Source organism: Phacochoerus africanus, chromosome 2 (genome assembly GCF_016906955.1).
Source record: "Phacochoerus africanus isolate WHEZ1 chromosome 2, ROS_Pafr_v1, whole genome shotgun sequence".
In the NCBI taxonomy this organism is placed as follows: Eukaryota; Metazoa; Chordata; class Mammalia; order Artiodactyla; family Suidae; genus Phacochoerus; species Phacochoerus africanus.
Genome location: NC_062545.1, coordinates 241,465,548 through 241,480,912, shown reverse-complemented (window position 1 = coordinate 241,480,912; position 15,365 = coordinate 241,465,548). Strand labels below are relative to the sequence as shown.

The 15,365-nt window shown below is 40.7% G+C and overlaps 1 protein-coding gene across 3 annotated transcripts in view; it reads right to left on the bottom strand.

Moving 5' to 3' along the window:
* The window catches only part of NCBP1 (nuclear cap binding protein subunit 1), a 41,015-nt gene extending 25,658 nt beyond the window's left edge, over positions 1-15,357 (bottom strand). The window contains exons 1-6 of one of the 3 annotated variants that reach the window (XM_047767985.1): positions 15,060-15,357; positions 7,350-7,438; positions 6,184-6,284; positions 3,976-4,132; positions 1,829-1,936; positions 1,127-1,248 (exon numbers count right to left, since the gene is read on the bottom strand). In XM_047767985.1, the coding sequence (XP_047623941.1) occupies positions 1,127-1,248; positions 1,829-1,936; positions 3,976-4,132; positions 6,184-6,284; positions 7,350-7,438; positions 15,060-15,093 (611 nt within the window). In that variant the 5' untranslated portion in view covers positions 15,094-15,357. Of the gene's footprint in view, positions 1-1,126; positions 1,249-1,828; positions 1,937-3,819; positions 3,869-3,975; positions 4,133-6,183; positions 6,285-7,349; positions 7,439-15,059 lie in introns of those variants that run through there. The other 2 variants (XM_047767986.1, XM_047767987.1) reach the window with 2 other exon arrangements.
* Positions 15,358-15,365: the final 8 nt, after the last annotated feature.

The window sequence follows — 15,365 nt, the reverse complement described above, 5'->3', positions numbered from 1 at the left end:
CCAGCAATGCCATTTCTAACACACATGCCCCACAAACATATGTGTACAAAGACATATGTACAAGGATACTCACTGAAAACACTGTTTACAAAAAGGAAAGACTTGCATAGCCCCAAAGTCTACCAACAGGAGACAAGTTAAAGAAATTATGGTACATTAAAAGAGGGGAATACTGGAGTTCCTGTTGTGGCTCAGCAGGTTAAGAATCTGACATAGTATCCATGAGAATATGGGTTCAATCCCCAGCCTTGCTCAGTGGGTTAAGGATCCAGCGTTGCCACAAGCTGAGGTGTAGGTTGCAAATGTGGCTTGGATCTGATTTGGCTGTGGCTTAGGTCTGCAACTGCAGCTTTGATCTGACTCCTACCCTGGGAACTTCCATGAGAAGCAAGTGTGGTCATAGAAAGGAAAAAGGGGGGGGGAGTGTAATACTATACAGCTGTTAAAAAGAAGGAGGTAGAACTATATACTTTTATGCAACAAATCCAAACTACACTGGTGTGGGGGGGTACCAAATGCGTACAGAAGAAAAAAAGCAAGTGTGTATACCGTATCATTTGTATAAAAAGGGGGAAGGACTTCTTCAAACATTAGGATATTCATACTCTTATTTTCATTCTTTTGCAAACATCTAGATATTATTTTTTAAAAGTAAAACTTTTTTTTTAAAGGCCGCACCTGTGGCATATGGAAGTTCCCAGGCTAGTGGTTGAATCAAAGCTACAGCTGCCAGCCTACGCCACAGCAATGTGGGATCTGAGCTCTATCTGTGACCTACGCTACAGCTCATGGCAATGCCAGATCCTTAACCCACTGAACAAGGCCAGGTACTGAACCCGCATTCTCATGGATACTAGTTGGGTTCTTAAACCACCGAGCCACAACAGGAACGCCTAAAAAAGTAAAATTAAAAAAAATATAAAACAGTGAAAAAATCATTTAAAGGTAACAATGTAATGAGAAAGCACATTTTTAACTTTAGACTTACTTTAGCTTTATTTATAACTAAGTAGATATTAACACTACCCAAAGAAGTACCTATTAACAGAAAATGAAACTTGCAATCAAATTATTCTGAAAAAACTTAAGGGGACACAAAACCACTATCATGCTGCTGTGTTCTTACTTGAGATAGCTTTCAGTGTTGGCAAAGATGCGGTCCATCTCGGCATCTTTCTTTTCATACAACTCCTTTCCAACCCAGGGTAAGGACGACAGAAAGGCATACACGTACCAATCCCGCCGCACCTAAAGAATATTTAAAATAGGTACAAGTGAATTTTCATACATAGTATATCTATTCTTCAATGAAATCCTATGGACACTAATTAAAAGGGCTTAAAGAAAATATCTGGCTCATTCAGAGTATTTTTAGATACATTAGTTTTAATCTTACCAGATTGGATCATTTAACTAAAATACAGATGTCATGAGAACCCACCATTAAGCCAGTTGACCTAATTTTTAGATATTAAGTTTTTTTGCCATAGGTGCAGCATGTGGAAGTTCCCAGGCTAAGGGTCGAATCAGAGCTGCAGCTGCCGGCCTACACCACAGCTCATGGCAACTTCAGATCCTCAACCCACCAAGTGAGGCCAGGGATGGAATCTGAATCCTCATGGATGCTAGTGGGGTTTGTTTCCACTAAGCCACAATGGGAACTCCTAGATGTTAAGAATTTATAATGTGATAACCTGCCGTGAATCTTTTGGGTTTTTTTAATTACTAAAGGGTGAAAAATTCGTGGTACTGTATGGATAAGATTCCATACTAAAGAGAAAATACCTGGTACTGTATGGACAAGAAGCAGCATAAGGGGTCTTCTTACCTGAGGCACATCTTCTTCCTGAGTAACACTTACAAAATTTTCAAACATAGCAACCATTGATGGAGCAGCAATGACATGACAATTCACAAGATCAGATAAAAAACGGACCTGTTGGGTAAAACCATTTCTATTAAATGTAAATGCCCTTTATAGTAATTATAAAACAAGCAATTGCGTAAAGGTTGAAAACCACAGGTCTGAAAAACTATAGCCCAAGGGCCAAATCTAGCCCAATGCCTATTTTTAAGCAGCCTGTGAACTAAGAATAGTTTTAGATATTTAAATGCTAGAAAAAGACCCAAAAGAATATTCTGATTCACACAAGTTACAAAAGTAAATTTCAGTGTCCACAAATCAACTTTTACACAGCCATGCTCATCTATTTACATACTATCGGCAGCTGCTTTTATGTTCTAATAGCAGAGCTGAGTAGCTGTGATAGAGACTGCAGGAGGGACAGGAGTCTGTGCATTGACAGCTTCACATTTATACTGGAATAAGAACCTAAACTGTAATATTCTAGCTACTACAACTTTTGCTGTTTGGCTGTGAAGGAAATTTTCACTGGACAACAGAAATGGAAATTCATGAAAAGATATTTATTGGGTGTCCTTTGTGTGCCACTGCTGAGCATATTAGAGTCTCTGTCATATGGGGGCTAATAGTCTAGTGGGACAAGCCAAATCTCAACGCAAAAGGATGAATCCTATACTAAAGGATAAATTAAAAAGTGCTCTAGAAACAGAGACACAGAGAGAGGGGAAAACATCTTAAGGGAGTAACAATCCATCTAGGTCATACAGAATGAGTAAAGTTGTCCTCCAGCGGGGAGCAAGGAGAGGGTCTAGGCAGAGAGGGTGCAGGGACCTGCAAATATTCTGATACAGCTGGAGGATATATGGGAGGCAAACAGAAACAGACTAGTGCAACCACTGAGGGTCAGGCTCAATGAAGAGTCTGAACTTCACCTTATAGCCTGATGGGTGTCTAAACTCTTTTGTGTACTCAGCAGAAAAGAATCTGATCACATACTTCCAACATATATATATTTTATAATATACACTGGCCCATTGTCAATCTATGTATACAACTAATAAGGCTTAATTCCATTTCCATTTAAGATAAATAAGAGTTCTAACAGTTACTTCCTGCATCATCTTTTTCATCAGGCTTTGAAGACCATCCTCTGTAGACAATGGGAAGGAAGTGAGGTTTTTAACACGTAACCAATACGAACAGAGCCTTGTTACAGAAAGACCACTCTGGTGTCACTGTAGAAGATAAAGTGAAAGGTAGAGAATCTGGATGTAAAAAGATCAGTTAAGAGGCTACTGAGACATAAGGAGGAAGGCATGAACTATATTAGAGGCCCTGGAGAAAATGGAGAAGGGACTGACTGGAGGTAGACAGGACTTGGGGACTGCTCGGAGTAAGAGGGGGCAAAGGCAAGACAAAAACGAATGCTCCGGCTTCTCGATGGGCTATCCAGTAACTAGCAGCCATTTGTGCAGGTTGGGGTGAGGACAGAGGAAAGGAGATATGAATAATTCATTAATTCAGGGAATTCCAGGCAAGATACCTTAGGGCTATCCAGGTAGAATTTGGAACATAGGTCTGGAGTTCAAGAGAAAGGTTGAAGTGAAGATACAGATTACAGATTTGGGGTGTGTGGGTGTGTGTGGATGTACTCAACATAAAGGTAGTTTATGAAGCTATGAGAGAGAATGAGAATGCTTTAGGAAAGAGTATTTGGAAGAAAATGCAGTGAGGACAGCATCCTAGGGAAGACAAAAATTTAAGGGACAAAGGAAGCTGCTCCAGTAAAAGGAGACTGAGAAAAAGAAGGTACGTAGCAGCACGAGGTCCTGAAAAAGGAGGTGCTGCAGAAACCGAGACTAAGAAAGCAGTACAAAGCATCACATGCTGCAGGAAGGTCAACCAAGATTTAGAGTGAAAAAAAGTCACTGGACTTGGTAAAATAAGCTCTGTACCTTTAATGAGAATGGTTTCAAAAGGGCAGCTGTTGTGGTGAGTGGGGAACTGTATTTCAAGAGAAAAGATAAATTATTTGGTTGTAGCTCACCTCTTCCCTCCATTCCAACACTAACATATCATATCAAAAAAGCCTCCCAAACTGAAAAACTTACCAGATATACAGCTTCATTATAATTGTTTGCTTTCAACGATTCTTTAAGTTGACGAATCATGGCTTCTACAAATTCGCCACCAAAGTTGTAATTCCTGGCATTCAGCAGTCCAACTAGTGTTGTATAAATTGTCAACTTCTCAGGTAACAGACGTGCACTAATTTGAGAACCCAGAACAACAAGAAGATCCCAAAACAATAGCAGTAAGTTTCTGAATTTTACATTATATAAATTTTATCATTTTTATAATTTTAGAAAAGCATCACATTTAGCTATATTTTAAAAACTACTTCAGAAAAGGCATAAATATTGAACAGAATTGCAGATATGGCCCCCTCAAATTTTTCATTTTAATTCTAGTTAATCCACAAGTTAAGAAAGTTAAACACTCTTAATTGTGAAGTCATCAAACTAAAGATATAACTAATGTTACACTAGTTTTTTTTCCAATGTGCTTAGTGGAACTGAATAGAAGTTCTACAGAAAATGGTCTCTATGGTAAAATAACTGGAAATTGCTGTGAAACAAGTTTCCTCAATGCAGAATCAATAAGGGGGAGGGAGAGCATACAAAATTTCTAAACTTCGCAGACCAGCTGTCATGGGATCAGAATTCCACTTCGAGAAATACTACTCTAGTTGCTTAGAAAAAAATTCAGAACTAAACCCAGTTTCTATCAGTTAAATTATTGAATTTCTAACATGGTACCCAATGTAGTAAGATGTCTTTACATCCCAGTTTGCTTACTTAAGTGTTAATTTTCATTAAAGTTATGTGAAAAATAGAGAAGAGGATTACAGTCATACTTCAGAAAAAGGTAATGTTGACCCCTAATTTAGGCAGTCTTTAGAAATTATCTCAAAAAGAAAAGCAAATATGAATTCATGATCATTCAGACTCTCCTACACTTTGTGTTTTCCCAAAGTTCCTAGCATGAGTATTAAGGACAATTTAGGTTTAAAAAAAAATAACTTGCATTAATAGTAACCATTCAATCTTTACCCTTCCCCACCTCAAAGTCATGGCTTCCCTTAGAGTTTAAGCATAAATATACTCCATTCAAATAAATGCTTTCAGAACAGAAGGAATCTAAGCACAACTACAGTAAAGTAATTCTTCTTAGTAGTTTTCTAGCCTAAGGACATGTTTTACTGAATACTGACTGGATTCTTTCAAAAAATTGTATCTGAGGAGTTCCCGTTGTGACTCAGTGGTTAATGAATCCGACTACTATACATGAGGATGCGGGTTCCATCCCTGGTGTTGCTCAATGGGTTAAGGATCCAGCGTTGCCATGACCTGTGGTGAAGGTGATAGATGCTGCTCAGATCCCATGTTGTTGTGGTATAGGCTGGCAGCTACAGCTGCGATTCGACCCCTGTCCTGGGAATCCATATGCCACATGTCTAGCCCTAAAAAGACAAAAAAAAAAAAAAAAGTAAAATCCACTGCTAGTTTCAATTCGTGTGTACATTTTTAAATTAAAATTGAGCTGTAAGCAATGGAAAAAACAAAACAAAAGCACATTATTTAAGAACAACTGAAATAACAACTTAAGCCACCTTCATAATGAAGACTTCTTTATCCAGAAGTCATAGCTACTTCTTCACAAAGCATACAGTTTACAGTGATCCGTGTCAACCAGAGAGATGAGGAAGTCTAGACTGCTAATTCCACTGCTAAGGGAGACTATTTCATGATCTCATGTGAGACTTTTCCTACTCTAATGTCCTTACAAATTAAATACTAATACTTGTTCTAGCTCATCTAACTCAGAGAAAAATCATGCTTATTATGTCATAGCTTCAAAAGCACTTTCAAGTCTTCTAAGAAGGGCCATTACTTGAGTGACTGATACTCAAATTAGTTGGATACTATTGATTAGAAATATAAACTCTATTATATATATTTAATTGTACATACTGAAAAGAAAACCACTGAATGTGAAACCGCCTATTTTCTCACTTAACAGCAGTCAACTCAAATGATTTATGCATCCAAGAAACATAACAAAGAAAATGCTCAATTTCTGTCCCATTTATCTCTTAAGAGTTCACCAAAGGACCAAAGGTCATTTCATTTGACAAATTCCCCACAGAAAGAAAACGGATGACATATGGAATATAAACACATCTCCTGGACATTCCCAAGCATTTAAGAATAGATAATGCATTACCACCTGGATTCATAAATCTTTTGTATACATACACTGTACAGAGAAGCCTTAAGATCTTGCTCTTGTAGTTAGGAAGATCTGCTTCCAAAACACCAGCCAAGCCTTCTAGGTTGCTCTCCAAAGAGCAGGCACTCTGTAAGGAGAGCATATTAAATATTTGTCAAGTACTCAGCAATTAGTGCGTTAAAATTTTCCAGGGGTGATCATAAAAATATTTATGCATAAGGCACTATGACAGTTTAGTATAAAGTCAGGTTGTTATTATTTGGAAACCCATGAAAAGAGAATGAATGAAATTTAAAAGCAGAACAAGTATTAGAAATAAGAGGATATAGTGGGCTCTATTCCACTTCTCTAGCTAGTTCTCTCACTGTATGACCAGCCAAATTATCTCAAATATTCAAAACTTACTTGGTCTTCATTTTTAAATTGAGCGGACTATCCCCTAAGGTCTTTTCTAAGATTCAAATTCCATGAAAATTATTAAAAATGTTTAATTCTCAATTATCTGCATTCAAAACGTTTTATTTTTGTCTTTTTAGGGTCGTTCCTGTGGCAGATGGAGGTTTCCGGGCTAGGGGTCATATCAGAGCTGTAGCTGTTGGCCTACGCCAGAGCCACAGCCACGTCAGATCCAAGGTGTGTCGCAACCTACACCACAGCTCACGGCAATGCCGGATCCTTAACCCACTGAGCAAGGCCAGAGATCAAACCCACAGCCTCGTAGATACTAGTTGGGTTCGTTAACCACTGAGCCATGATGGGAACTCCACACAAAGGTTTTAATATGCACTTACTTTGTGATACATATGCATGGCATTATAAGCTTTTCCTAAAACTTAGATCATGAAGTTTGCAGATGCAAAAATTAATCAAGTGCAATCAACTACAACCCTAAGAAGCCCATCAAGCCTATGCCTTTGTTTTTGTTTTTAGGGCTGCACCCGTGGCATATGGCAGTTCCCAGGTTAAGGGTGGAATCAGAGCTACAGGTGCTGGCCTATGCCGCAGCCACAGCAATGCCAGATCAGAGCCTGGCATTGCATCTGTGAGCTACACCTCAACTCACGGCAACACCAGTTCCCCAACCCACTGAGCAATGGGCCAAGGATCAAACCAGCATCCTCATGGATACTAGACAGATGTTTCCAATGTGCCACAAAGGGAACTTCCAGCCTGTGTCTATTTTAAGGCATACCTTTTCTCCAACTTTGCATATTAAAGATTCCAAATGATCTTCAGTTTCGTTTGCATCAGAGGTCTTTCTCCTTTTGTGAGGCTGTCCCCCTGTTTCAAGAATGTAAAAAAGTGAACATTACATGATGAACCCATTATCAAAAACTACTTTTTTGGCTACCATCTCTTTTCTACCGGAAGCCCTACTATTTATACAGAGTAGAAACCCTTGACTGACCTTAACTACTGCTCAGACAAGGCTAGATCAACCAACAGTCTCCATATCCTCGGGCACTATATTAACTCTAGGAGATATTACTTATGCTAAATTTTGTGAGAACTGTGCCCCAGCCCCATGGAGCTATACAATACAGCAGCCCTGTCCATTTCTGTGGATAGAGCAAAGGTGCCCATAACATGTTAACCACTAGCAGTTAGAAGACTCGGTAATGTCGGTAATATCTATGTATGGCTAGTTTCTTTCTTCAAACTTGACTTGTTTATTCATCCTCAGTCGCTTGTTCCTAAAACCTATCGGTACCAATAGAACCTATTATTCTAACAATGAAAAGTATTATATAAACTGATGAAATATGGGTGTAAAACCAAGAAAGATGTTTTGGAAAGACTTGCTAGGGGAAAAAAAAAACTTGTTAAAAAAGAAAGATGTGGGAAAGGGAGCATAAAACATTGGGATCACTCGCTAGTTTTACAAGGGTCTAAGCTCCTAACTCTTCATTTAACGGTTTTAATTCTATAAACCATGAGGCACTAGGATCTAGATTATCTCAAACAACGGGAATTACAATCAGTTGACATACTCAAAGAAATGTCCTGAGCACTATACCAAATAATTGGTGGGGAAAAGTATATGTTTTATGGTTCCCTGTTTTAACTGGCTCTTCATTCTGTACTTTACCTACTGATCCTGTTATGTTAAAAAAAAAACTATCACTGAAAAAGTTGAAATGATTACCAATCATCTATCTGTCCTTTTGGTTGCTAAAGAATTCAAGTTGAATGATGCTGTGCCACAAACCATCCATTGTTTAGTCTTGCTGCTAATGATCTCTTCTTATCATTTTGTTTAATGTCTCAACATAACCCCCCTTACATCTTTTTGTGGAATAACAAAAGTCTGAAAAAATTTCAATTGATAGTGTTAAATATGGAAGAAGATGCTGTTGCTCTACACAATGTTGGCTAGTCTCCCAATATAATTCAATTTTTGACTTCCACCAGTTAGATTATTAGGATAGTATGTGGACAAGGAAGCAATCATCTGTAACTGCACTGGGGATCTGTATTAATAATGAAAATCCACAGATACAGGGTTACCCAGAAATAAGTCATACATATATTTAATCTTCTCAGATCTGTTGAGCCAAAGGAACTAAACCATTTTTACAGAATTCATAATTATTTAGCTGCTGGAATACCGGCTTGAAAAATTCAGTGACTTTCATAAAACACGGCACTTGGCTATTCTAAACTTGGGGTGTTAATTTTTTCCAATGTCTGGAATGATCTTCAGGTACCTACCACCTAAACTCAAGCTGAACAAAACCTATCTATTACTATCTAGACAGGACCAGATGAAGTATTATAAAAGGCCGAGGGCAAAGCACTGTGTGCTTTGATACCCCAACCGCTCTATCATTAGGATCTGGTTTAAATAACTACTGAATATAGTTTTGAAGGGACAATGCCATAACAAATATAACTCATAGCAGCATGACTGCTAAAATATATTCCTGGAGATATCTGCCATGTAAAGTTGCAGACATGTGAGGTAGAGTGGGATCAGGGACCTTGATTCTCAAGTATACATCAAAATGAAGTCACAGGATCTCTTACAAAGGTTCCATCAACCAAAGACCCAAATTTGACACAAAGGATCTCTACTTCCAGGATTCATTCATGGAAAAAATTGCACACTTGGTGCAATGTTTATATAAGCTATCAGCCAGGACATTAAAATAGACTTCTCCAAGAGCAAATGTTCTCAAGTGTACTAGATTTTGTTCCCCAGGAGCCACCTGGCAATCTTTGGAGACATATTTAGTTGTTACAACCTGGAGTGCTATTGGCATCCAAGGTACCCAGGAATTTTACTAAACATACCACACTGCATAGGACAGCTCCCAACAACAAAGAAGAATCCAGCCCAAGATGGCCGTAGTGCTGATGTTGAGAAACTCTGTTCTAGAAAGCAGAATAGGAATTCCCGTCATGGCACAGCGGAAACGAATCCAACAAGGAACCATGAGGTTGCGGGTTCGATCCCTGGCCTCGTTCCGTGGGTTAAGGATCCAGCATTGCCATGAGCTGGGGTGTAGGCTGCAGACTCAGCTAGGCTGGCAGCAACAGCTCTGATTAGACCCCTAGCCTGGGAACCTCCATATGCCGTGGATGCAGCCCTAAAAAAAGACAAAAGAGAAAAAAGAAAAAAAAAAACAGAATACATATACTCAATGTTCTTCAGAATCAGGTTCCTGTAAGGTTGGGAAAATGCAGATGCTAAAAAACTACCTGAATGAGAGCAGTTTCTTTGTTGGTTTACTTATTTTTGGTTGTTTTGTATACACCTTAACCACTGTTCTCTCCTTTCTTGCCCAACTACTTTGCAACCCTTTATCCCACACTCCATCCACCTCCTTGCCCTCTCTAAATTAACCATGCAGCTGGCTCTTTCTCAAATCAGTTTAGAACCATACTCCAGTCTTTAAAACAACCCTCCTCGGTCCTCCTGTAAAGCTGAAAAGAAGAAAATAATCCTTGGGAAAGAAGCTGGATTTCTGAAGAAATAGTAGAAAATACAAGCATACAGTCCTGTCTCTGAACTGCAACCCCTCTTTTTCTCTCTTCTTCCCATTTTTACTATGTTTGGAGAATGCCAAGAGGCAGAAAGTGTTAAGGAGTAAGAGATGCTCCACTCTCACCTGATATTCCAGAGAATATAAAGGGGTGGGGATCTACTGACACAATGTGAACTTATGCACAATAACAGGATAATGAATTCAAGAGAATGTGGGCAAGAGCATGGGGAAGCAGAATAAACACTTCTATTAAGAATAAAACATTAACTGAATGTTTTCAGCTACCCTCAAGAATATCTATGGTAGGAGTTCCCATTGTGGCTTACTGGGTTAAAACCAGACATAGTGTCCATGAAGATGCAGGTTTGATCCCTGGCCTCGATCAGTGGGTTAAGGATCTGGCGTTGTCACAAGCTGCGGTGGGTTGCAGATTCAGCTCAGATCTGGCCTTGCTATGGCTGTGGTGTAGGCCAGTAGCTACTGCTCCAATTCAACCCTTCGCCTGGGAAGGTCCACATGCCACAGGTGCAGCCTGGGAATGTCCATATGCTGCAAGTGCAGCTGTAAAAAGAAAAGAGTAGGAGTTCCCGTCGTGGCGCAGTGGTTAATGAATCCGACTAGGAACCATGAGGTTGCGGGTTCGATCCCCGGCCTTGCTCAGTGGGTTAACGATCCGGCGTTGCCGTGAGTTGTGGTGTAGGTTGCAGACGCAGCCCGGATCCCGCGTTGCTGTGGCTCTGGCGTAGGCCGGTGGCTACAGCTCCAATTCGACCCCTAGCCTGGGAACCTCCATATGCCGCAGGAGTGGCCCAAGAAATAGCAAAAAGATAAAAAAAAAAAGATTAAAAAAAAAAAAAAAAAGAAAACAGTATCCATGGTAGCTCTCAACACAAGAACAGATTTTATATTAACATGTAACTAAGTAAAAGTTTTACAATGTAAATTAAAGTTACATGTTGCCACTTTACTCTGACACTCTAGCCTAGTATAGAAGAGAGGAGCAAGTGTCTATTAATAAACCCATCTGAAAGGACCTTAATAAGGTGATCCTAATTCTATATGGCTACACTCTACTATGCATCCTATATCCAGCTTATATCCTTATTTAGAATTAGATGTACTGGAGTTCCTATCGTGGCTCAGTGGTTAACGAATCCGACTAGGAACCATGAGGTTGCAGGTTCGATCCCTGCCCTTGCTCAGTGGGTTAAGGATCCGGCGTGGCCGTGAGCTGTGGTGTAGGTTGCTGTGGCTCTGGCGTAGGCCAGCGGCTACAGCTCCGATTGGACCCCTAGCCTGGGGACCTCCATATGCCGTGGGAGCGGCCCAAGAAATGGCAAAAAAGAAAAAAGAAAAAAAAAGAATTAGATGTACTATAAAAAATTTTATATCCACAAAGTGGACACGAAAACCAACTCTGTAAAAGAGCAGGTACCAAAAGCCAACAAGGGAAAAGGGAAAAGTAAAGTACCTTGATCTTGCAGATTTAAGGCAGAAGTGACCATCACTTCTGAAATAAACTATACTCTTCATCAGAATAACAAATCCCTTCATTTCTATTCGTTTTACTTTTTCTATAGTTAAGTAAAAAACTAGTCACAGTCTAAAAGGTAAGGACAATTCTAAGTAGCTTAAGAGAGACTTAAAATGGGGTTTTGGCTAAGATTACAGACAATTAAAATTCTTTCTTAAAAGGACAAAACAGTACATTGAAAAGCTATTGTATGCCTATCCAAAATATGGAAAAGCTTCAAAGATGTTCCTAAAAATATTCTAAGAAATGAGTCAGATTCAGCACTGGACCAGTATCCATACACATTAATTTCCATTTAGGACTGTCCTTGTCTATAAATCCATCTCTAGGTGAACTTAATTGGTATAGCCTCCTAACTTGTCTCTCTGGATCCTGGACACTCGTCTCAATGCAGAGATGTAATTTTAAAATTGTCCTCCATGAGCTGATTCTCTGCCACCTCTTTGATCTTATCTTCTACAACTCTCCCTCTCACTCCACTACATCAAAACTGGCCCCAAGATTCCCTTTGCTTAGACTACTGCTTTTCTCCATGTTGCCATCTGGTTTGCTCCCTCAACTTCTGCAGGTCTTTGTTCAAATGCCATTCTCAGGGAGGCCTTCCCTGACCAACCAGTGCAAAACAGCAACTCCTCCCCCAGCAGCCTCTATCCTCTTTACTCAGTTTTTTCTCCATGGCACGTATCAACATACGATACACTAAATTTATTTGTTTTCTGCCTGTAAAATGGAGGTCCTATCTCTATCGTGTCCACTGCTGTACTGCCAGTAGTTAGAGCTGTGCCTGGTATTAAATATTTGTTGAATAAATCAGTATATCTAGTCAAGCATATGGAAGTCACGGCAGTCTACGACTGATAAGAGCTGACAATAACCCAGAGGTGCTATGATGCATCTATTTAATACATCGATAATAATTCAGCCTATTATAAAACAGCCTTCTATAATATTTAAACTCCCATATATATATATATATAGTCTTTTTAGGGCCGCACCCTCAGCATATGGATGTTCCCAGGCTAGGGGTTGAAATTGAACCTATAGCCACTGGCTTACACCACAGCCACCGCCATGCCAGATCCAAGTGATATCTGTGACCTACACCATAGCTCACGGCAATGCCAGATCCTTAACCCACTGAGAGAGGCCAGGGACTGAACCTGCACCCTTATGGATGCTAGTCAGATTCGTTTCCTTCCGCTTAACCATAATGGGAACTCTTTTTTTTTAACTCCCAATATTTCTGATTTTAGCAGAAATCCTAGCTGATCGTTACCCAAAGTGCAGCAATTTACTGAAGTTCCAGGATAGTATCTAAGAGGAACTATAAACTGCCCCTCTACTACTAAATTATTCATAGTAAACTTTGATTAACTCTTTTTTTTTTCTTTTTTTTCTTTTTAGGGCCTCGCCCACGGCATGTTGAGTTTCCCAGGCTAGGGGTCTAATTGGAGCTACAGTTGCTGGCCTATGCCACAGCCACGCCAGATCCGAGCCACGTCTGCAACCTACACCACAGCTCCTGGCAACGTCGGATCCTTAACCCACTGAGAGAGGCCAGGGATGGAACCCGCAACCTCATGGTTCCTAGTCGGATTTTGATTAACTCCTTATTTTCTTTTCTTTTGTCTTATTTATTCTGAGGTTCCTGCAGCAAGACCCAAATGGACAGTGCTTTAGCTGCTAGAAGCTAACTCCTAAGAAAGTTATGCTAGCATCCCAATAACCAAACTACATATTCACACCGAATTCTCCAGGCTGTCCTTTGGAAACACTCCCTCTCCTTTTACAAATGCCCTAGAAGGGAGAAGAGAAGAAAAAGCACAAGAAGAGCAAAGAAAATGGGAAGAACTTTAAATTTAGACTCAAGTTCTCCAAATGCCAAGTGATGACTTCTAGGAGATTTAGGTTTTTAATTAATCAAATGCAAAGCACATGAAGACTATTTTCTGTGCCCTGTATGTACATTATACAAGAAGCCTCTTGTGATTAAAGAAAAAAAAAAAAAAAAAACCAAAGCATGCAGCCTTCTATACATGTGTAGCAAAAAGAACCTTGGATTTGCTTTCACCTGTGTCTGGGCACAGCCGTCTCCATTAATTATACTAAATCTAGACCCTTAGCTGTCAGGTGACAAGACTGGACTAGACTATCCTCTCAAGCCATGTCCTAGCAGAAAAGTGATATTTCATTGTTAAAATTAAGTAGGTGGGATTTGGTTCCTACCCTCGAGTGCCCCAACATTCAAGGAGAGAAAAATATAAGTGGAGAAAATTATTAAATCCAACTTTTTGATCCGTATTTTTTTCCTACATCGTTGACATCTGCCAATGCTTATCAATTCTTAAGCATTAACAGATGATAAAATACATATCATCATGAGCAATTAGTTACATATGTTAATCCTCACAAAACCAAGAACAGGCATGTATCATTAATCCAATACTACAGACTAAGGTTTAAAGAGGTGATATAATCTGGGCAAGATCACAAAGTAAATGGCAAGGTCTAACTTTGAACTTAAACCCTCTGACTCCAAAGTCTGGCCTCTTAACCACTTTACAACACTATTTTCAAGTATTAATAACTAAATTATTTTTAGTTTCTTTTTGCTTTTCTAGGTGTGTGTTCTTGACTGTTTTTTTTTAATGTAAGCATCGTTTTCTATTTTTAACTAGCGAAATTATTCCTGGTTTCTATGACGGCAATTCCAGGATCCCCATGAGTGCAAATATCCAAATGGGAACCCCGATTTAACCTCTACGAGCTCTCTAGTCAGTCTTCTGGCATTCTTTTCTTAGACGAGAGAAATAAGCTTACAACCAGTTCAAGATCTAACATAACGACCTACGTATATCTATTTATTAAAGACTTCTCGCGTGTGGATAAGAAACTGATTTTTCTTCCCCAGTGGTTTGAAAGAAGGCAAAACCCCGGATGACCCGCACAGGAGAGCTAGGATTGCAATTCATCAGATCTCTCACCTTCCGAGAGCCGTTAATACATGCTGTTTGAGGGTCAAAACGAGACACTGGGACAAGTGAGTCCTGGTCACCGTCTCTAAGGGGAAGCGGCACAGACACAAATATACTTCCCTGCTCGGCGGTACCAAGGACCTCATCTTAAAGAATGCTTAGAGACCAGGGGTGCACCAGGCCTCCCCTCCGCCGACGACTCAAGAGGTGCGGTGGGGGATAGCACGAGCTTTCCAGCAGTCGCCCAGCCACACTCCTGCTGTGCCACCCACCTCCCCCCAAGGCTCCCCGCACGTTCCTGGGGGAAGGGCTTCCCGTCCCTTCGCTCAGGACCTGGAGACCTAAGAAGCCAAACCTCGGCCCCACCTGGGCGCGGCTTCGGCGGCCAGGCCCAGAGCACTCACCATCGTTCTCGTCGCTGTGCCGCCGCCGTGACATGCCCCACGTTGTGTATGCGGCGGAGCCTAGACGCCGGGCGGGAAGAGCGGCAGGAACCGTCGGGCAGCCGGCCGGCGCGAGGACAGCGGCGAGGCTCACGAAGTGGCCGGCGCGCAGGCGCACTCGCTCGCGACGGCTCCCGGAAGCGCAAGGGGGAGAAGAGGCCGGGTGGGCTAGGCGGGCTCGGATCCCGGAGAGCCGGCGTCTGTAACCTCACCAGGCCACTGCCGCCTCGTCCGCACGCAACCGCCCCCTCGGGCTGCCTCCGCCTC